Source organism: Lissotriton helveticus, chromosome 5_1 (assembly GCF_964261635.1).
Source record: "Lissotriton helveticus chromosome 5_1, aLisHel1.1, whole genome shotgun sequence".
Lineage (NCBI taxonomy): Eukaryota > Metazoa > Chordata > Amphibia > Caudata > Salamandridae > Lissotriton > Lissotriton helveticus.
Genome location: NC_136065.1, coordinates 797,077,549 through 797,100,946, shown reverse-complemented (window position 1 = coordinate 797,100,946; position 23,398 = coordinate 797,077,549). Strand labels below are relative to the sequence as shown.

The window sequence follows — 23,398 nt, the reverse complement described above, 5'->3', positions numbered from 1 at the left end:
CATGAAAGAAAAAAACCGGCCCTTTGCTGCGGTGCGCCGGCAAAGCTTCCCTGACGGAAACAGGCACCCAGACACTATTTCCTTTCCTCAGACAGGGAAAGAGAAGGATACGCAAGAGCTGTAGGGAGACACTGCCACCCCCGGATGCAGGTGGCTAATAAAGAACTGACAGGAAAAAGGGCGGGTTTAAGTTCACTGAGGCGCCGCGGAGCTAAGACACTGCTTCTCAGGCAGGACTCCTCACACCAACACTTATCCGGATACGAGGGCGGGTTAAGTTCGCTGAGGCGCCGCAGAGCTAAGACACTGCTTCCCCAGCAAGACTCCTCACACCAACACTTCTCCGGAATCGTCCACCAGGATAATTATTCAAACGTGGACCCCGCTATTCCCAGGCGCAGCTCAGGGGCAGGATTTGTTACTCACCGACGCCGCAGTATGCTGTAAATGCGACTCGGATTTGAAAAGGAGCCCAAGACGGACTCTCGCCGATAACTGAGGCGGTGACAACCACAACCTCCTCTGTCTTCCGTCGATAAGTTCACCACAGCTCCCTTCACCAAAAGGTACGTTGAACAACAGGACTTTAGAGGCGCTACTCGTCCTGATTTCCAGCGCTCCACACAGTAAAACGGCTCCTTTGATTTCAACCAGCTACTTCTCCCACCGTATCACCAAAACCAAACGAAAGTCATTTTCATTCACCATAGGAGCAATCTCATTTCTCTTGCCTTCTTACTTAAAATTCTTTTCCGTGTGGAGAGAGCACACAAAGGGGAGATGGCCACAACTGCCCCCTGCACAGGTCCGACGCCAGTGTTGGAAGATGAGTAGTAGTGAAAGAATTAGGACACAGCTGGAGGAAGTACAACTCATTTATTGGCCATCCACTCTCCTCACTGGAGAACATTCCCAACATTCTACAACAAGCTTCACAGCGGGCAATACCACAAGGGTCAGGGAGCAGGGGTGGACGGAATGAACCAACTGGTTGTAAGAAAGAGCTTAGGTAGGACGGGGGAAAACATAACAAGAGAAAGAGCTGGAAAGAAAGGAACGACAAAGGAAAGGGTAACAAGCCCGGGAGTGGTGTGTGCGTGCGCAGACTGCTCATTTTCAAGCACTGCACTCATGCTTGTGGAATGCCCCTGCATGCTCCCGCAAGGTGGATGCCGCCACAAGCACGAGTGTGTTCTTGAAAATGACCAGTGCGATGGCTAAAGGTCCTCCTATGCAGCGCATGCGCGATGCGTAGGCGAAACCTAAAAGAGACTAAACCAGGGTAGGAAAATAGAGCAACATTTAATAAATAAAAACAAGACCAAAAAAACTAAAATCAAATCAGCAGAAACAGAGATATGCATTTTTAAAGAATTTAGTGAATATAGCACCAAAAAGCACCAAGCTCCAACTTAGGATATCTGGCCGTGCTGAACGAGTCAAAGTCACACTTTCAGGCCGACTGCAATAGAGTGCAGGTCTGATTCAGTCACCAGGATCCAGGAGCTAGAGCAGGATGTTGGGGAGCCTTCTATGTCCCTAAGGGTGGGTCCGGGGTCCAAAATGAAGTTGAAGGTCCAGTTGTTCATCCCAGGCAAGAGAGCAGAGGGTCAGCACAACAGGGCAGCAGTTCTTTCAGAGCAGCAGTCCAGCAGAGTGGCAGTCCTTGCAGCAGCACAGCAGTCCTTCTTCCTGGCAGACTCCACAGGTCCAGAGGTTTACTGAAGTGGTGGTGTCTGAGGTCCAGTATTTATACAAAGTAGTTCCTTTGAAGTGGTGAGAAGTTTCTAACGGCATGCCTTTGAAGTGCACAGGTGACCTGACTTCCCAGCCCTTTGTGTGGGGACATAACACAGCCTATTCAGGTGTAAGTGAGGCTGGGTCCAGCTCCTCCCTCCCATCGTGCCAGTGATGGTCCATTTAGTCACAACTAAGCTCTCTATTGGGTGTGGCTGTCTAGGAGGAATACACAAAGCCCAACTGTCGACCACACCCAGTCATGTGACACACAGACAGGCTGCAGGCACCAAATAGCTAGGGCTAATTTTCTAAAAATGGCATTTTCCGAAGTGCAATTGAAAATCGGACTTCACCATAAGTTAGGATTTTAAATGTGGTTCCCACAGAGACCAAACTTTAACTGGTTACCTGTTCCCACTTGGACGTTACACTTATAGAATGTAATAAGGCATCTCCAATATTATCCTATGGGAGAGGGGAGAAGTAGGCCTTGCAGTAGTGAAAAATGAATTTAAGAGGCTTTCACTTCCAGGACATACAAAACGTAAACGTTCATGCCCTACTTTTTAAATACATGGCACCCTGCCCTCTGGGCTGTCAAGGGCCTCCCCTAGAGGTGACTTGTATGCATTAAAAAGGAAGGTCTGAGCCTGGCAAAATGTTTATATTTGTGAAAATGATGGAACGCACACTGTTATGTCATTAGTCAATTCTTTTGAAAGATGCCCTTTGGGCAAAGTTATTGTTGGTAGATTTGTTTACACTCTGCCCCAACAGTACGTTGATAATGATTTAAAAACGAGGTGGAGTTTGAATGCTTTCCACACACGTCACAGCAAAGGAAGTGCAGAGACATCCTTTTTGTCATGTTGAAATGGCAGTTTAAAACTACATACATAGGCTGCAATTGAAAGACTGAGGTGTGTTTAAAATTCTAATCAAAAGAGTGAATCAATCAGTGCTACATGCCCACTAGTAGCATTTAATGTACAGACCCTGGGCATAGTTAGTACCACTTTACTAGGGTCTTACATTTAGATATGCCAATTGGGTATAAGCCAATCGAACATTTTAAGGAGAGAGTGCATGCACTTCACCACTGGTAAAGTGTGGTAAAGTGCACAGTCCTAGGGACAACAATAACAAATTCAGCAAAAATAGGAATAGTGAAGGCAAAACGTCTGGAGCAGTCCCTGCAGGAAGGGCAGAGTTCAACATGATAACTCTCCAGCCAAAAGCCAGGGCAGGCTAATGAATAGTTTAATAGGCTTCCCAGCTTAGGCGATAAAACATGGACGAAGGCCCTGGTATGGACGGGCACTTGTCAGTTCTACGTCTCTCTAAACTCAGAAGGACCCATCTGCCTATATTCTACTGAGCCACTAAACTGACTCATGGGGAACCCTCCTCCTCATACGTGGACCCCATCTGTGCAGCACTTAACCTCAACTTGCTCACAGATGCATCTCAGTAGGGACACAGTATCCCCATGGTCAACACATGGATGTGGCCCATTTCTGCCCTTGGATCCAAATTCGGTCCCAACCCAAGAAAAACAGTGCCGATAAGGACATGCCACTGACAGATGTCAGTGTCATGGGCCCAGCTACAAATCATCCAGGTCTCTCTGACCTCTGAGGTTTCTCAGAGTGGGGGGGCAGTAGCCCCGGGTGTTTTGCACCCTATTTCCACCCTATCTCCCACCAGTTCAGGGGTGGTAGTCAGACTGCTCACTCAGTCCAGGGTCTGTACCCTAAGGCTGAACATTTGTCGGGCGAGCCATGTCTTTCAGGGGGGGAACCACTGCCTCCTCATGGGTGACACTGTCATGCATAGGTCTGCCTGGCGTAGGTCTCCGGCGTAGGTCTCCGGCGTCAGTCCCTGAGAAGGCATTGGGAGTACCCCCAGGTCAGAACTGGCCTCAAAAGGGTCAGTCTTTGGGTCCTCTGTTCTCAGAGTTGGCAACTCCTGATCCACTGATCCTCTCACTGTGGAGTGTTTCCACCTTCTGCCCCTACATCTGGGACTCAGCACCCCCGCAGTGGAGTGGTACCCTCAGAAAATGGAATTGGTAGGGTACCTTGAATGGCCGACCCACCCTGCACCCTTGACACAATGGAGCTGCCACCAGGAGAAGGTCTCTTGGTACAGACCAGGTCCCCCTACCTGTGACCCATCAGGGAGAAATCCAAGCACCGGGGTTAGAAATGGGGCACCTTGGGCCTTCAAAAACCAAAATCTTCCCCCCTAATCTTAGGGGGATATGTGAGCCCCCAGGCCCCCCCCCCCCCCCCCACACACACACACACTATACTGAGACATGTCTGGGTCACTGTGTACCTCCTCCCCACTCTGTCCGGGGGGGCATGAACCACCCATCTTAGGATCACTCCCAAACGCCAGAGATCTGCCTGTTTTGCAAGCCCCCTGTGGTCAGTAAGCTTGCAGTCAACCAGGTGTTGGCGTAGCTCTGGAAAACAGTGACTGAACATATGCTCTTTGGCAAAATAATTGTACAGCACCTCATAAGTGTTTACCTCCCTACCCTTCACCCAACCAGCCAGTGTCTTACACAAGGAACCCACAAAACCTCCCCAGGACTGGTAAGCCAGTTCTGATTGTCCCTGAGCCTCAACCTTATACTCATAACAACCAGGTCATCAACAGTTTCCGAAAAGAAGATAGTGAGGTACAGTATCTTAAAGATTACGGAAGGTTGTTCCAGAGCTTGGAGCCCTGGTAAGCAAAGTACTGTTCTCCCATTAAATTCTGTTTGACTCTCAAATCCACACATAAGGAAATGTCACTGGGCCCTAAAGGGCAAGTTGGTAGATAAGGCCTCACTGGTCCATGGAGATAGCGAGGGCCAGCTGCTGATCTAGCTCTGTGCACAAAGCACAGGGTTTTACATTGGAATCACTTCTCCACCTTGAGCCAATGCATCTCCCTCAGGAGAGAGGAAGCAGAAGCACTTTTTGGAAGTATGTAGAGTAGCCCGGCTGCTGAGTTCTGGACTACTTGCAGCCTTCTTAGAGAGGCTTTATCTGCTCCCAAAAGAGAGATGTCATCCAAAAAAAGCCATACTTGTAAACCTATGGTGACCAGTCTTTCCAACAGCGTAGCGAGCATGTAACACAGTATCACAGTATCGAAAGCAGTGTTGAGATCTAGTAAGATCAGCGATGCTGTCTCGCCATCATCCAGGAGCGGTCTAAGATATTCTGTGGCTCCCAGAAGAGCAGATTCTGTACTGTGACTGCTCTAAAATCCAACTAAGAGTGGTGTAGCTTGTGCTCTTTTGGGATGAATCCATATTTCTTGATACGGGTTTCCTTCATGGGGGATACCTCATACTAACCCTCTTCTCTAGGGCAAGTAGGGCATCCCTCCAATCGTTAAGTATACGCCTCCACTGGCCGGCCCCCCAATCTACCTCAGTGATTCTGTACATCTCGAGAGCTACTTCAAATGCCTCAAACCACCTTTCTATGACACACACCCTTCCACCCCCCCCCCCCCCCACATCTCAAAGTCAGGCACCAAGTCCCTCAGAATGCAGATCCTCTATTCACCGAGCACTGTATTTTCTCGAACACCATTCCTGCTAGACATTCCCAGCCGTTTGGCCTTCAAGTCTTGCTTTTTAAGTCTCAGTTTATGAGCCAACAATATATTTCTCAGCTCCAAGGCTCTCACAGCCTCAGCCTTCTTTTGTTATTTTATTTATTTATTTATTTATTTATTTTTTTCTCCCCGCAAATTTTTCCATGCATTCCTTTATATGTTACAGCACAAAAAAGTTTACAATTTATATTGTACATTCCATTCCATTATTATAGTACATTATAACTTGCAGAATTCTCCAAGTCCGTGTATGACAACATATTACCTATATATTGCCTATTTATATTCAATAATACAAAGATATGTACCCATTAAAAACTTGACAGCCTTCTGAACACTACCCTAGGTTTAACCTGCTGTTTTTCCACCTAGTAATAGGTTGCCATATTCTGTTACCTAGTACCTTAGCTCTTTTGCCTTTCCTCGCATAGATTGCTTTTTCTAAGTTGTACGTAGATAGAAGGCTTGCTATCCAGACCTGAAATGAAGGGGGAGCCTTGTCCACCCAATTTCTTGCTATACAAATACGATAGACTGCAAGTGCAACAAAGGTAAACTCTACAGAAATATCATCCACCGTATCCCCAACCCCCAGAATAATTAGTTCATCCGTCATTTTAATCTTAATCCTAAGTGTTTTGTCAAAGAACTCTTCGATAGCCATTTTCAAAGTAAACAATTGTGGGCACTGAGAAAACATATGTACAATGTCTGCTCCCGCTGAATTACATCGGGGGCACGTTATCCCTGTTATGCCGCCCCACTGGGCGATTCTAGCCGGGGTATGGTATAGAGAGAATATTGTCTTGAAGTGTTGTGATTGCAGGGTAGCAGAGCATAACACTGTCCTAGCAAGATCCAATGATAGCTGAAAAGTTTCAAGCCCTGACCCCAGTTTACCCGTCCATTTTTGAGCATATTTCTCTCTTTCATCCGTTTTGCTGCCTTTTAGCTCTGCGTACAGTTGTCTTATCGTACAGACTAGTTGTTTCTATGTAATCCATAATTTTACATTGTCCCAGCCCTGCCGGGCCGCCTTGTTTTTGCATTAAAAAACTTCTGGTGTGCAGATATTTGTAAAAGTTGTTGTGTTCTATCCCGAATTTTGTTTGTAGCGCCCCAAACTGTAGCATATTCCCCTGATTATCAAGCAAATTCCCTATTTTCACTATGCCCTTATTGTGCCAGACCCTCATAGTAAGATCCCTGAAGATGTCCCTTGGAAGTGAGCAGTTTGTGTATAATCTCGTATAGTTATTGAATCTGCCTAATCCAAATTTTTTTGTCAATCCTTTCCAAACCCTATAAGCCGCCTTTAGAGTCTTAAACCGTGTATGTTTAAAATAAGTAAAGTCGGTTGTGTTTAGAAACCCATTCTCCGCCCCTTCACCCAGTAGTGTAGTATATACATTAGTTAACCTTGGCCTAGCTTCCGCTGTGTGATCTGCATCACCCCCGCCAATTAACCCCTGACAATACTGTAACACAGCAGCCCAGTAATAGAGCCTAAAGTCAGGGGCCCCCCATCCCCCCTTTTCTCTAGATACTGTTAGGTGTCTATAGGCTCTCCTTGTCTTCCCTTTAACCCAGATAAATTTATTCAAAATTGCTTCCAACTTATTGAACCACATGTTATCAAAAAATAATGGAATGGACCTAAACAAAAATAAAACTTTTGGAAATGTTGTCATTTTTATTACGTTAATTCTGCCCATCAGGGTCAAGTGCAGATTGTTAATCCTTTCCGTATTTGATTTAATTTTTCCCAGCAGTGGGGTCATATTGATTTCAACGAGCCGGTCTAAGTCAGCCGTGATCTTAATTCCTAGATAGGTGACTTCGGGAGCTACCCTTATGTCATGAAAGTGCACCCAGTTATTTTGTATAATTTGTGTTTTCCCTTTATTCAGTGAGTAGCCCGACACTGCCCCAAAGGCTACAGCCTCTTGTTCAATTTCAAAGATAGCCGACCCTGGATTCGGGGTAACCACCGCCACATCGTCTGCATAAGCAAGTGTTTTGTATTCATGAGATTGTAACTTTATTGGTAAAATGTTAGGATTCCCTTCCACTCTGCGCAGGAGAGGGTCAAGGTATAGGGCAAATAGCAATGGTGAGGCCGGACAGCCCTGCCGAGTTCCACGTCTTATATGTATTCGCGCAGTATATCCCCTGTTTATCCTTACTTTGGCCGTAGGATCTAAATATAGTGCCTGTATAGCCTTTATATAGCCTACTCCAATCCCAAACCATTCCATGGTCTTCCACAGGTACCCCCAGGAGACCCTGTCAAAGCCCTTCTCTGCATCCAAGAAAATGGCCGAGGCAGGGTCCCCTGTGGCCCCCGTAGCGTCCAATATGGTCACCATCTGCCTTGTGTGTTGCGTTGTCCCCTTGCCAGGTATAAATCCGTGCTGTGTCGTACATACCATCCCCTCAATTACCCTACTGAGTCGCTGTGAGAGTGCCTTGGAGTAAATCTTTGCGTCCGCGTTCATCAACGTTATTGGTCTATATGAGCCCGGATCCAAGTGTGGTTTATCCTTTTTTAAGATTACGATGATATTTGCTCCAGCCCAAGATTGAGGTACATTTTCCCCCCTCTGCGCTTGTCTTAGCGTCTCCAGCATGTCAACCCTCACGGTATCCCAAAAAGTTTTATAAAACTCAGCCGGGATTTGGTCAGGTCCTGCTGCTTTCCCTGAGGGAAGTTTGGTTACCGCTTTATGAACTTCTCCCAGTGATAGTGGTGATTCCAGTACCTCTTTATTCTCCTCACTCAGGTCCTCATGTACAATTCCTGCTAAATATTCCTCTATCTTAGCTTCAACATTTCCCAGATCTTGGTCGTATAAATCAGAATAAAACTCCCTAAACACCTCCCTCACATCATCCACCTTAGTCACAACTTTCCCACTTTTATTCCTAATTTCTTTAATTTCTCCCGCTGCCAAGTTTTGTCTAATGCGAACAGCTAACATATGTCCTACCCTCTCATTGAATTCGTAGCATTGTTCTTTTTTCATTAAGTAATTACTTGCCGCTTTATTTGCTAATTTTTCGCTGGCTTCTGCTCTTTTGAGTTCTATCTCTAATAAGATCCCCTCAACAGATTCTTGATTCATTACTGCTTGAATGAGCTGTTGTTCTAATTCCATTAGGGCATATAGCCTATTAGTTAGCTCGAGTTTTTCCTTTTTGCTTCTACGGAGAGTATAAGCCAGTGTTTCGCCTCTTACCCCTGCCTTAAAGGTGTCCCAGACCATTCCTGCCGATGCTGTACCTCTATTCACCTCCCAAAATTGTCTAATCCATGTCTTCATCCAATTTACATAGTCTTCCTCTTTCAGTAACCCTCTTTCAAATGTCCAGTTATATTCTTTGAGGATAGGGCTTAAATTCTGTGGGATAGTTAAGATTAGAGGGTTATGATCCGAAAAGACCTGTGGAAGCCTTTCTATCCTTACATCTGATACCACAGAGTTGGTGACTAAGAAATAATCCAGTCTAGCAATGACCTTGTGGGGAGCGGAATAAAAGGTACTACCAGATCCAGTAGGATTATGTGCTAACCAAACATCAGACAGTGCATTCTTAGACATTAAGTTAGCAATAGACCTCCGTGACCTCTTTTTACGATCTCCCTGCATCCCCCACCCAGCAGACCCAACCCTGAAAGTCCATTAATGTTGAAGTCCCCACAAAAGATTATCGGTTCTGTCCATAAAGCCAACTCGACGTCTAACATATCAAAGAGATCAGGATCGTCTTCATTAGAGCCATATACAGATACAATTGTATATCTACCCCCAGATGTTTTCCCTTCTACCATAACCCATCTCCCTCCAACATCTTCCTTTTTCTTCTCTACCTGGATAATTCCTTTTTTTGCCAAAATAGCCACACCTTTTGTTTTTGAATCTTGATGTGTACATGCTAAGACTTCATAGCCTAATTGATCCAGAATATATTTGTCCTTCCCCTTCACATGTGTCTCCTGAAAGCATATGACATCTAGTCTCAGTAATCTGCACATAGCTGCCACTTTCTGCCTTTTCCCACTATCATTTAGTCCACATATATTGATGGTAGCAACCCTTAACGCCATCTAGTCTTGGGAACTAATCCATTCACATTCACCTTCACCCTCTTTAAAATTGCTGCCACTTTCCCTTTCTTACCTATCTGGTTACCTTGTGCTGTACATAATCCTAATTCTACTCCACCCCCACCCCTAGCCCACCTCCCCCCCTCGCCCGCCCCCCAGGTGCCCCCCCCCTTGCTCCCCCCCCCTTGTGCTACAGGCAAATAGGTCAATCCTGACCTATGTGTGGCTGCTCGCTGCTGTAGTGTCGCCTCCTTCCCCCACCCAGTCTGCCCAAAGTATTACCATACCCAGTACTGCCTTAGTACTGTGTTATGGATCTTATGCTGGTTCAGTATCTCTACTCCTTTTACTCCTCTGTATCTCCGTTATTTCTGTCAGATATTCGCCTGCCTTTATTTCTGAGTAAAACATTCTGACATGGCCCCCTGTGATGACTTTCAGTTTGGAGGGGTACATCAGGTAGGCTTCAGATCCCTGGCGCTGAAATGGTGTAATTAACTGTCTAAGCTTCCACCTTCTTTCTACAGTTGTGTGACAGAAATCCGGCCTAGCAAAGAACGTTACCCCTTCGGTTGTCATTTTTTTATCTGGTCTGGCAGTATCCATAACTTCCTGCCTGGCCAAGAAATTACCAAAAAAGACTAGCATTGCCCTTGGCAACACATTTTGGCTAGCCCCTCTTGCTTTTTTCTGAGTCAGCGGGAATCTGTGCGCCCTTTGGACCTCTAATTCCCATTGCCACTGTGCCTCTGGGTACGCGCTTTTTAGCAATTTAATCACAAATTCCCTCGGATTCTTCCCCTCCACCCCTTCCTCCAGACCCAAGAGTCTCAGATTATTCCGCCTCTGGCGATTTTCGAACCCCTCCAGCAGGTCCTCGATCACCTTTCCTTGCTCTGTCCTAGCCGTCTGCCAGACTGTGACTTCATCCTCCAATCTACCAGTCCTCTCCTCCACCTGCACCACTCTTTCTTCGACCTCCTCATACTTTTTGTTCATTTTCCTTATGCTTGCTTGTATTTTTTTAGTGTCTAGTCTAGCTCTTCTGCTTTCCAGTCTGGCCTCCAATTGTATTTGTCTCAACATGGCGCACATTCCATCTAAGGTTGCTTGAGGGGACGTTTCAGCTGTATTTTGGGAGGTATTAGTGGGGCGGTTGTCGGATGCTTCAGCTGAGTCATGCTCCTGATACGTTTTGGAAATACTCCCATAGTCCCAGAGCAGTTTTCTATTTGTACTTGCTGCTTCCCTATCTGTGTCTCTATCGCGCCTTATCATAGTCCTTCTTTTCTTCCTCTGTGTTTTCTTGCCTCCTTCTGCCTCCGTGTTCATTAGAGTGGGACCCTTCTGACTCACTTCCTGATACTAAATCTGTAGTAATGTCCTCTTCCTCTGAGCCCAATGGAGACGAGTCAGTACCAGAGCCCTCCGTCACAGAGTAAAACTTATCTGCCTCTGAGGAGCATCCACCCTTTCCCTTACCCCCTTTGCTGCCCCTTGCAGTATGGCTCTCCAGGCTTTTCATGCTCCCCCAGTTAGACTGAATTAGTATGTTACTGTCCCCAGGCGTAGGAGCAAGATTTACCTGCATTAGGGCTTCCAGCATTAAGGCATTGTTAATGTTTGCCAGCTCTCCTTCTGTCTCATTGAGCCCTCCATTACTTGATTTGTTGGTGCTGCTCTCCGTAGCTGCCATTGCGCCCACGTCTCCATCCATACTTGGCAGCTCTGCTGCCTCCTCGGCGTTCTTTGCCTCCAGCGCGGCTCCCGCGGCTCCCGCGTGAGGCGTGCAGGCCTGGAGCCCCGGTTGCCTAACAACCGCCGTGCTTGCGTCCTCGCGGTCAGCGGCTTCAGCGGCTTCCGCGTCTGCCTCCGTCTCTGCTGCGGTGCTGCTGCCGGTAATCATGATCGCCGGGTGACCTGCCTGTTGGACGACTGGCTGGATTGCTGACTGGTTTGTCGGTGGGACTGCCGGCTGAGTCCTGCCCGCGAAAGCCTCCGTAACAGTGGGATGCCTCAGATCCTTACCGGCAGCAGGTAGGATGATTGCGTGTTTCGGTGCTCCGCTCTCAGAGTGAAGGCGCCTCTGCTGTTGCGGACCCTTCGCTCCCGGGGTCTCCACTTGCAACGCTGTCTTGGGTCCCACCTTTTCCTTTCCCTTATCTTTGGCAGCTTTATCCAGCTTTTCGCTTCTCTTGGGCAGACTCCTTTGAGCAGCAGTATTCGCTGCAGTGCTTCTTTTACTCATAGCTGTATTCTTCGGGATTGCTCCGGTACGTTGTGACATCGCACAGGCGAATGTGATGCCTGTGATGCCTTGTATGAGCGCTCCTCTTAGATACTTGCCAAAATAAATCCGTATGGCTGACAGCGCCTCCTGTAGCACTCTAATACTTTTTTTGTTGCCGGAGGCCCTCTGGAAAATCAGCATAGCGGAGTCAAAATCCCAGCCTCATATTCCTCGGGCGGGAGAAGGAGAAAATGCGACTGTCCTCTACAGTGGCATAGCGGCCATCTTGCCTCGTAGTAGTTTGTCCCAGCCTTCTTTTGTTCTGACTGCATGGCCAGTTTGCTCTTGGCAAAGACCCTCTCAACCCTCCTCGCCCACTGCAGGGCTGTGTCAGCCTTATCTATTCTCTCCTCTGCAGTCATTTGGGCCAGCTGCAGACTCAGTTCCCTCTCAGCCTGCCTGTCCTTCAACTCCTCAGCAGACGGGGTGTGTTGGAGGACACACCGCATCCTGCACTGGATCCAGTAGGGGACTCCATCTCTGTGGGCTCCCTCCCTCTCCTCTGGAGTCAATGCCAAGTCATTTTTCTCTTCCTCATCCTTCTCAGGGCCCTAACCCTCTTGGTCCTCTGGGGGTGTCCCACACCCACATGCCCGCAGGTTACACTTAATGGGGACTGCTTCTCCACAACCAACCCCCTCTCCTTGCAAAACCTTCTCTATAGTGTAATGTGACAGGTAGTTGGGAGTCATTTCCATTCTGGCACGGTATCCCAGGTGCAGTAACAAAAGATTCCCAAGTGTATGAAGGCGAGGCAGGAATCAAATTTGGGAAAAAGGCCAAATGAGGGAACTAGTTAGTGGAGGTACCCAGGGGTATGGTGACCAGAGAAGACCCCTAAGGGCTGCAGCACTTATTGTGCCACCCTTAGGGGCCATGTACCCCGACACCCACACACTGCCTTTGCAGGCTAAGTGTCTAAGTGCAGAACTAAACAGAGAGTCGACATAGCATGCCCACAAAACCCACTGCCCTAGCATACCTCAGTCACCCCTCTAGCTGGGTGCTCTATGCCAGCGGTGTGGGCACAGGTGCATGAGCCCTGTGCCCCTACAGTACCCAGGGCCATTCATGGGCACTGTAAGTGCAGTGATGCTATTAAGAGTATATGGTACTGGGAGGTCGTCATAACGAACTCCACAGCACCATAATGGCTACACTGAAGACTGACAAGTTTGGTATCAAACTTCTCAGCACATTAAACCCGCACTGATGCCAGTGTGGGATTTAATGTAAAAAGCACCAGAGGGAATCTTAGAGATGCCCCCTGAAAACCTAACCTACAATCCACGTCTGGACTGAGAGGCTGCCTAGGCTGCCACACAGCAGACATGTTGCTGGCTCTCCTGGACCTGCAACAATGCACATCCTGGGCGAGGTGCTAGGTCTCCTCCCCCAGGATGGGCAGGGGGAAGCTTCAAAGGCCTGCCACCCTTGTGATCTTCTCAAGGCCACTTGCTGCACTCAGCAACTGGTCCCCACCAGTCCTGACCCCCACTCTGGCGGGAAACCCTACGTCAGGAAGGGGGGGTGCCAGCCTTTGCCCATCCCACCCAGCAGGTGGGAGAGGCGAGGTGAAACACGACCCCGGCCATCTAGAAGATGGGGAGCCCTGCCCAATCATAGCTAGGCTCCTGCCCCCCTCCCACAGAAGTGGAGAAGGCTAGGGGGTGTACCCACCCCAGGACAGGGACCAATTGGTCCCTGCCCTTGCCCTACCTGTAACACCCCTAAATTCAGTACTTAGGGGCACCCTGACCCTTCCTTCCTCAGATCCCGATATGAAAACAAGAAAGAAGATCAAGAAGAAGAAGATCCGCCGTGCAGTTGCTAACAAGAGGACGACTCCAACTGACTTGGCCCCAGCCCTGCCGGCCTGTAGATCCTGGAACCTGCTCCTGCTAAATCCCAGCGACTCCTGCGGACAGCAACCTTGGACAACCCGGAGGACCTGCCTGCCTTGACCCTCTTAACAGACTGGGACTCCCCTGAGCAGAGGCTCTGCTCCAACAGCAATACCCCTGGTGCCAGCCAGGAACCGCACATCCAGCCCACTCTGCACCCGTCAAGCCCCGCCCGTGCCAGAGTGATCCAAGACCACGAGGACGTTCTCCCAGCGACTCGGACCCAGGTCCAGTGCCCAAAGGCCCTCCTCGACGACCCAGACAGCCTCAGAACCAGGGACCCCTCCAACCGCGACCGGCTGAGGGTAAGATTTCCCGACGCCAAAAGACACCCCTGCACCCAGCGCCCCACGGTCATCTGTGCCTTTCTTTGGGGTACCTACCTCTTCTACAAGATCCCAACTTACCTATCGAAGTGGTGGTCGCACCTGAAGAATTTCGTCCCCGAGCCTGCAGCCTTTGTTCACTTTGCAACTTGTCCATTTGATAACATTGAGCGCCGAAAACTGTGACCTCTTTACTGAGGTCCCTGGCGCTGCCTGGTGAAAGTAGGAATCCTTCCTCTTGTGCGTCAGCGCGGAGGGTCATCGCTCTGACTGGCCAAAGCAGCTTTGCATGCTTCACTCGGAGCACCATTGGGGCAATCGTTGACTCCGCTGGCACGAGTGGGGGCAGTGAGGGAAATCTACTCAGAGAGCCTGGGTACCAAAAGGCCCATGCCTCTGTCACCGCACCGAGTCTAGGGGGAAGTAGTGGAGTTCTTGTGGCCACTACACAGCAAGGCGCCCATCTACAGATCTCATCCCTGCCTACTCGGGCTCGCCCCGGTGTCCTGGTCACGCTTTTCAGCCGTAAACACGTCTTCTGACACACACTTATCTCAGATACTCATTTGAAGCTTTTTCACCAATCGGAATAAAAGCACTGATGTTTGACGTTTGTTCTTTTGTGTGTGCTTTGTTCTAAGTGAAATGCTGCGTTTCTTGTGTAGTCAATTAAATTATCATAGATACGCTCCCCTCAGTCAGGACCCAACCAGTTGCATTCCGGGAAGCCCAAACCATCAGTATTTCAAATCTGTGCGTGAAACGTGGGTAGGATGAGCCGTGCAGCTCAAAAAGGGATGTTCTTTTTACTTAATTTGTATTTAATAGAATTGGGAAGCAGAAGAACAGTCTCACAGTTGAAATAGGGATTCACATACACTGGCGACCGTGTTTAAATTGGCTTTAAAACCATTCAAAGATGGCTGCAGCGTCTACGTGGGATGAGGTGGACTAAGTGGCAGCCGGAGCCTGATAGCACTGCTAGTCCTTAAATTTTTTTTTAAAAAGCATTGGCATAGCCAATAGGTCTCGCCTTTGGGACCTTATACGTGTTTAGTTATCTAGCACAATATCCTTGGTGTAAGAACATCAAGTGTTGCATCGCTAAACACTTATAAGGTACCAAAGGCAAGATATATTGGCTTTGCCTATGCTTGTTTAATTTGCAAATATCTTTGGCGTCGTTTGACGAATTTTCACGAAATTTAAGTCTAATGGGGCGGTCAGGTCAGCTGCTTTGTTGAAAGTGTCTGGGTGATTCGTCAACCGGAGGCTGAGAAAAAGGGGGTCCCAAAACACGTTTTCTCCATGTTAATTACCATGGGACAATTTAGACATGGCTACAGCACGAACTGCATAACGGAATTACACCAAATTTGGAAAAAAGGGAGATCTTGGGTCAGAAAGCCCTCTTTTTGTTCAATACTGTAAATCCATTCGGTAGTCCCTGAGAAATTTAAACATTTCTCAGATATACAAATGGGGACGCGGAGGATCCACGAACCCTCCCGGATCTCGTACCTGCAATCTGACTGTCTGCTAACTCTTCAAACCAGTAAATATTGACAGCAATCTTGTGACTTAGTTGAACCGAGTCACATGAAAAAAGGTTAAAAAACATGAAAATAATAGGACAAGGGGGCAGAGTAGAAACACCCTGACCCTCTAAGCCTGCTCAGCTCAGAAGGTCCCACAGGGACACACAGGGCCAAATAAACAATTTTTTTCGGCAGGATTCTCGTTAGATCTGCGAATCTGGCCGAACTTTTTTTTTTTTTAACGAAGCACGTCCTCCCTTTCCTTTAAGCCCCCCGATAGGCCAGGGACTATAATAATAATTTATTCGGGGGACCTCCACCTCCGTGGGGCTATTTAGATAATTATGCATGGGGGATCTCCTATCCTTTTTTTATATAAAAAAGGGGGGCGGGGGGTCAGGCCCTGGGGAATGGTGTTAATATATGGTACGTGAGTGCCCTGCAGTTTTTTGGAGCCATAATTGGTCTACGTGAATATCACCGTCCTGTTTGCTTGAGGCACCCGCTTGCGTTCGGCAGCAGCGGTGAATATGGAGCAGTAATAAATATAATAAGGAGGTGAGAGTGAATTAAAAACTCAATCCACTTTTTGCCCACAACTTCCACCGGGCAATAAAATGGACCTCTTCCAAGAAGTTATGGTGGAAGATCTGAATCGCAGAATACTTAATAACACCTGGAGAACAGCGAAACTACGAGATGATTCACAGATCATAATAAAAGCCTCTGACAAAGGTGGAAACATTGTAGTGCAGAACTTCAATGACTACATTTTAGAGGCCAATAGACAATTGGGGAATAAGGATCGTTTTGAGAAATAAAAAAAATCCAATGGAAACGTGGATTAAGGAATATCATCTAATGTTGCTGGGCTGGCAAGAGGAATACACGTATCTCAAAATTGACTTCCCCATTGTACCCACGATTTACTTTCTACCGAAAGTTCATAAAATCATTGAAAAAACACCAGGAAGACCAATTGTCAGCTCCAAGGGTTCTCTTCTTGAAAACACATCATGCTTCACTGATATATTTTCAATTAACTATCTGACATCCTTGCCATCTTACCTAAGAGACTCTGAATTTTCTTAAGAAGATTCAAAAAATCGAATGGAAAGAACACTTTATTATGGCAACAATAGACTTTACTTCCCTCTATACATCTATCGTCCATAATGTTGGAATTGCTGCTGTCAAACATTTCTTGAATAAGAGATCTGTAAGCTACCTTGAACATTCAGAGATGTGTTGGGCATGTTGACATATTGTCTTAATCAAAACATATTTCTTTTTAAAGGCGACTTCTTCCATCCAAAGCAGGGGTCAGCAATGGGAACATCGTTTGCGCCCAACTATGCTAATCTCGTGATGGCAGCAGGGGAAACTAAAATCATGAAAATGCCAGCTAGTCGCTACATAAAAATTTGGAGTAGATTTATAGACTATCTTTTTGTGATATGGGAGGGGAGCTGCACTGAGTTTGAAAACTTTATCCAAAACCTGAATTATCAATACATTCAATCGCTCTTTCACATCTACTATCAGTGAGTCTAATGTCATCTTTCTGGAAGTAGAAGTCTTCATCAACAATCAAAAACTTTGTACTAAAAAGTACAGGAAACCAACATCATGCAACACCATTCTCCAAGCTAACAGCGGGCATCCACAAAACCTAAAATGAAGCATACCATATGGAGAAATACTTAGGGCCAAGAGGAACGGCTCTGAAACCGTTGACTTGGAAGCACAACTGGTTGAGATGAGCGACCATTTCCTGTTAAGGGGATATCCTCTGAAAGTCATTGAGACTGCAAGAACTAAAGTGAAATCCAAAATGAGAAAGGACCTTCTAATAGCACGTCAGGTAGGCTCAGAGCCAAATCACAAAAATTAAGGCACCACAACTCGACTGATCATCGATTTCAACAACCAAAACACAGAACAGAGAGAAATTAAAGGAATTGGAAGATTCTCTTGCTTGATGAAACCTTACAAACCTCTCTTCCCCTATATCCCAGTATAACATATAGAAAAATAGCAATTCTGGGTGGCATTTTAACACAGTCATTTAATGATCCAACAGCCTACAGTTTCAACATGGCTCAACACTCCTGGTTTCTGGCGATGCCTAAAGTGCAAAGTGTGCATTAATAGGAAGAACACCAAAATATATCAACTCCAAAATGGCAAAATAGAGCACAAATTAGTGGTTTATATATTACATTGTCCCTGTAAAAAGTCATATGTTGGAAGTAGGATGAATAAATTGAAATTGAGAATTCTGCAACACCTGCAGGCCATCAAAAATAAGGACTTCTTCTATCCAATGGCCCACCATTTTCATGACTTCCACTCTAATGATAGCCGCCAATTGATCTACTCTGGCATCAAAATCATCAAGCAAAAAGAAAGAGGTGGTGACAGGACACTAAGCCTAAGACGAGCAGAATCACAACTGATTCTGGCGATAGGCACTGAGAATCCACGAGGGCACAATTTGGATGCAGAACTACACAGACATCTAAAGTAACTAAATAATCTCCAGACATTACGGTGCCGTGAGATCTGCTCACTGATCATTTTGGGGTTGTGATCTTGTGACTGGACTGCATTTGTGTATTTCTACATTTTTTTTTATATATTCTTGATGTTTTTCAGGACCAATATTGATATGTTTATTGAAGCAATCAAGATGCTCAAAGTCAGAAATTAGTCCCATTGATGAATTTAAATAATTTTGAATAACACAGGTACATCAGTATGTATTGCTCATCTAGAGATATACTATTACGGGGATGAATTACAAATGAATTTAAGAGTTAAGGAGTCTTAAAATCATTGAGTGAAATGCCTATGCTAACAGTACTTTACTGTCACAACTTCTATTCCATGTACTGGCATTTTAGTTATAGTCACTCACACATACAGAATCTTACTACTCATTATCATATAGCAATAGCACCCGGAATCTGGGTCCTATTAGGGGACGCAAAGACGGGAGAGTAATGTTAATTATATATAAAGAATATTGTGGTGGTGTACTCATGGACTCCCTTCCTCCCTGTTTTTAAAGATTTTTAGAGATTTGTTTTAAGTTAATATACTCACATCATAGGTTCCAATTTATATATCAATTATGATATCTTGTTGTCGATCTTAACTTTATCATGGGATTTTTCTAAATTATTGCAATTTTTAAAGATTGCATTTTGTGCATTGCTCATATTTACAAAGGTTTTGAATTGAACTAGCTTGCACATCATGTTCGCACTAGCACTTTCTGCTATTCGAAAGGATTTAAATTTACTTCACAGTGATGTGTGAAAGCAAAATGGTGGGGAAGGTGCAAAGTGCGTATGACAGTATGACCAGCACTCTTGGGCCAGTCAAACTGTCATCCACACTTTAGAGTGTGCTTTACACTCCTCCCCTGCCCCCTTAACTGGCCAGCCCGGCCCACCAACTAAAATGATAACAATAGTTAGTATAATTTTAGTTTTCCTTTTTACTCTGCTTGCAGAGCAGTGGGGCACCGCTCCTCCGCCTTAGTGGAGGAGCCACCACTGCCCCTTCGACTCCCTCATGCATTAAGAATTGATTACTTGCACGCTACCGCCCAGAGCTAATAGTACAAAAGACGCAAATTATGCAACTGGAGTGCAATCGTCCAGGTGGCTCTGGAACACTACTGGCAAACACTGGCCATCTGTCTTCAACACTGGACAGTATGGCCAATGAACCAGGGATGGCAAGGAGTATATTTTTGGAAATATGTCCAGGTCCTTCCGGGTCTGTTAACATTTGATAGCAATCCTTTCAAGATGGGGATGCACGGCCACCACTTTTAAATGGAGTGCAATCCCTACAAAATCGTTGGTGCTATTCATGGATTTAGTTCTTGAAATCCACAAACACTGCAAGGCCAAAATAGGTAGTGAGGACAGGGCAAGTAGATGGAGGCCATAGCCCAAGGCCAAGCTATGCTTCCAAGGCCTAGTACGAATCCTATGCCATTAATATTAGCTCCCGTTACCAATACAAAGTTAACTTGTTTTTAAAAAAAATAACTGAATGAAACAAAAGGTGCTTACCTGAAGTAATCGCTTCAGCCTGAGTAACTGGGTTTTTACTGCCGTACAGTCCTGCACCATGTGGCGCAAAGTCATTTCATCAAGCATAACAATGTTGTCATGGAAACCCATCATTTGTGGTGCTCTCGGGGCTTGGAAAAGATTTACAGTACCGTATCCGTCAACAATTCCTTTTGCCCTGAAAAAAAAAGTGCCTCAGGATCATCTATAAACTAACAATCTTGTGCAAAATTAAGTTTGCACCTCTGCGACAAACTGATACATTTAGGCTATACAGCAGACGCCATTATAAATTCATTTGTAAAGAATAACAACACATTTTTATATACTTGGCTGAATTAGATTGATCTACAAAAATGACTTCCCATATTACACATTCCTGAACTCGTGTTTTAAGCTTTATCCATTAGCCATTTGACAAGGAGAACATAAACTAGCACTAGGTCCATGAATACAAGCATGGTCACTTACACAAGTCACTTTCATGATCACTCTTCAGTTTGCTATCTGTATCGGCTGGGGAACATGTGCTGTGAACGAAGAATACTTTAATAATTACAGTACACTCCATTTGCTTACTTAGAGGCTGAAAACGCTCCATTCGGAGAGCGAGGGAAATGTGTACTAACTCGGAAAATAAAAAGCTACCAAGAACTTCAGGCTACTTACTACCGGGTTGGTTCTGACATAAGCCTCGAGGAGAAGCACACTGTTAAAATGTACATAACTCCGGAAACGCTTCATTTCTTCTTTATTTAAGTATTCAGGGACAAAAACCCCAGCCACATGAAAGCCTCCCGGCTCCTAGCTCTCTCTTCATAACTGCTTTCCGTGGAACCATCATACATTCCAGTGATGATGTGCTGGATACTAGTCAGCTCATCATCACATGGCAACAGAATCCTAGCTGGTCACAAAACTAGATGCCACACACACACAAGCATAAGAGCTGCCCATCAAGCTACCGTGCATCTTACTTCAAAAGAAGCCGATCTCTGAAATGGGCCACCCCTACCAAAGTTCCAGCAAAGTGGGCAAGGAAACCTCTTAGCGAAGAGACCCTGGAGTAGAGCAACTTGTAAAGCAAAGGGAGGAATCCAACAGCAATAGGTTACATGAAAAAAGCTAGGAATCGGATGTCGACACACATTTGTAAAATCCAGATACGTTTTTACAATTATCAAAAAATATGCAAATTATCTTTGCTGAAATACATTATAAGCACATTTGCCTTATGCAGCGGTCTTGAAAGCCCGACACGATTTTACTACTTTGTGAGTCCATCAGCGTTGTTCAAACGAGGGCCTGCTTTAAATAAAGAGCCAGTACAGTGGGTAGCTAGGAGTTTAAAGAGATAACGCTTAATAAATGACATTTTCTTTTACTGTTGGAAGCATTTTTGCATTTTCATATCTTACTTTGTTCTTAATTATAAAAATGTGTTTAAAGAGCTTTAAGTAAACCACAGACAATCAAAAGATTGTGTACAACATTACTATTCACTGTGCTTTAGATCAGCTCAAAACCCCCCAAAAAACAGCACACAATTCGTTATGCCGGCATTAAAATCACATTTAATACTACTCCATATATATTTTCACAAAAGCTACAAAATGTCCCATCGAATCAAATTATAATTTTTTTGATTTTGATAAAGACTTTCCACTTTTGCCAGAATGTGCTAATATTATGATTCCCATTGTCAGGGCGCAGGTTATATTCATTTGCTGCAAACTTCCGGGGGATTACGAGTTTCTGCAGCTAGTCACACAGGAGTAAGCAAAGAGGCTAACTAAGATGTGCAACAGTTTTGACTGACTCCACAAATTCTGCACCCATGTCTACCCCATCAGCCATAATGCCAGGCAATGCCCCTCAATATCAGACACGTGGTTCTTTTCTATTATTGTACTTTGTGATCTTTTGCAGTACCCCTGTTGTAAAGCGCTCCGATACCCTCGGGTCTGGCCAGTGCTATATAAAACTTCAGAATAAATAAGTGTATGCATTCTGGATCGTATTGCTTCTAATTGGTACTGCCATGATTAGTTTACTCTTATGCATCCAGTACATCACCTTTACCAAACTGAGATTTCAAAACCTTGACATGAACCCTAAGTGTGCCAGGTATGCCCGTGGGTCCTGGGCTCACTATGCCACTGGAATCAAGCTATACTGGCTGAAGAGGGGTGAAACCCCGAAACCGGTCCTAGGATGCTTATTTCCGGTCCAGGGAGGACCTGGCTTGGCACTTCGGGCTGGACTGTTCCCATGAGGCACAGGGTCAAGACTGATTTGCATATGGCCAGGTCTAAACTGGGGTGGCATGGTGAGCAAAAGAATGATGGATTTAACCCAGATCTCTTGGCTGGGGGTGAATGTTTTGATTTGTTCTAAATTCCGTCCATCAATTGTGCGTCTTTTGCTTTCTCGCCTTAAGTGCGCCAGGTATGCCCAGACGTGGGTCCTGGGCTCACTGTGCCACTGGAATCAAGCTATCCTGGCTGAAGAGGGGTGAAACCTCAAAACCGGTCCTAGGATGCTGGTTTCCGGTCCAGGGAGGGCCTGGCTTGGCAGTTCGGGCTGGACTGTTCCCATGAGGCACAGGGTCAAGACTGATTTGCATATGGCTAGGTCTAAACTGGGGTGGCGTGGTGAGCAAAAGAATGATGGATTTAACCAAGAACTCTTCACTGGGGGTGAATGTTTTGATTTGTTCTGCATTCCGTCCATCAATTGTGCGTCTTTTGCTTTCTCGCCTTAAGTGCGCCAGGTATGCCCAGACGTGGGTCCTGGGCTCACTGTGCCACTGGAATCAAGCTATCCTGGCTGAAGAGGGGTGAAACCTCAAAACCGGTCCTAGGATGCTGGTTTCCGGTCCAAGGAGGACCTGGCTTGGCAGTTCGGGCTGGACTGTTCCCATGAGGCACAGGGTCAAGACTGATTTGCATATGGTTAGGTCTAAACTGGGGTGGCGTGGTGAGCAAAAGAATGATGGATTTAACCAAGAACTCTTCACTGGGGGTGAATGTTTTGATTTGTTCTGCATTCCGTCCATCAATTGTGTGTCTTTTGCTTTCTCGCCCCAAGTGTGCCAGGTATGCCCAGACGTGGTTCCTGGGCTCACTGTGCCACTGGAATCAAGCAATACTGGCTGAAGAGGGGTGAACCCCCAGAACCGGTCCTAGGATGCTTGTTTCCGGTCCAGGGAGGACCTGGCTTGGCAGTTCGGGCTGGACTGTTCCCATGAGGCACAGGGTCAAGACTGATTTGCATATGGCCAGGTCTAAACTGAGGTGGCATGGTGAGCAAAAGAATGATGGATTTAACCCAGATCTCTTGGCTGGGGGTGAATGTTTTGATTTGTTCTAAATTCCGTCCATCAATTGTGCGTCTTTTGCTTTCTCGCCTTAAGTGCGCCAGGTATGCCCAGACGTGGGTCCTGGGCTCACTGTGCCACTGGAATCAAGCTATCCTGGCTGAAGAGGGGTGAAACCTCAAAACCGGTCCTAGGATGCTGGTTTCCGGTCCAGGGAGGGCCTGGCTTGGCAGTTCGGGCTGGACTGTTCCCATGAGGCACAGGGTCAAGACTGATTTGCATATGGCTAGGTCTAAACTGGGGTGGCGTGGTGAGCAAAAGAATGATGGATTTAACCAAGAACTCTTCACTGGGGGTGAATGTTTTGATTTGTTCTGCATTCCGTCCATCAATTGTGCGTCTTTTGCTTTCTCGCCTTAAGTGCGCCAGGTATGCCCAGACGTGGGTCCTGGGCTCAC

General features: G+C 46.2%; 1 protein-coding gene across 17 annotated transcripts in view; it reads right to left on the bottom strand.

The window, feature by feature from the left end:
* The window catches only part of CCSER2 (coiled-coil serine rich protein 2), a 556,848-nt gene that overhangs the window by 214,410 nt on the left and 319,040 nt on the right, over nt 1–23,398 (bottom strand). For all 17 annotated transcript variants that reach the window (XM_078643280.1, XM_078643288.1, XM_078643273.1 and 14 more), the window contains one exon: nt 19,622–19,799. In XM_078643280.1, the coding sequence (XP_078499406.1) occupies nt 19,622–19,799 (178 nt within the window). The remainder of the gene's footprint in view (nt 1–19,621; nt 19,800–23,398) is intronic.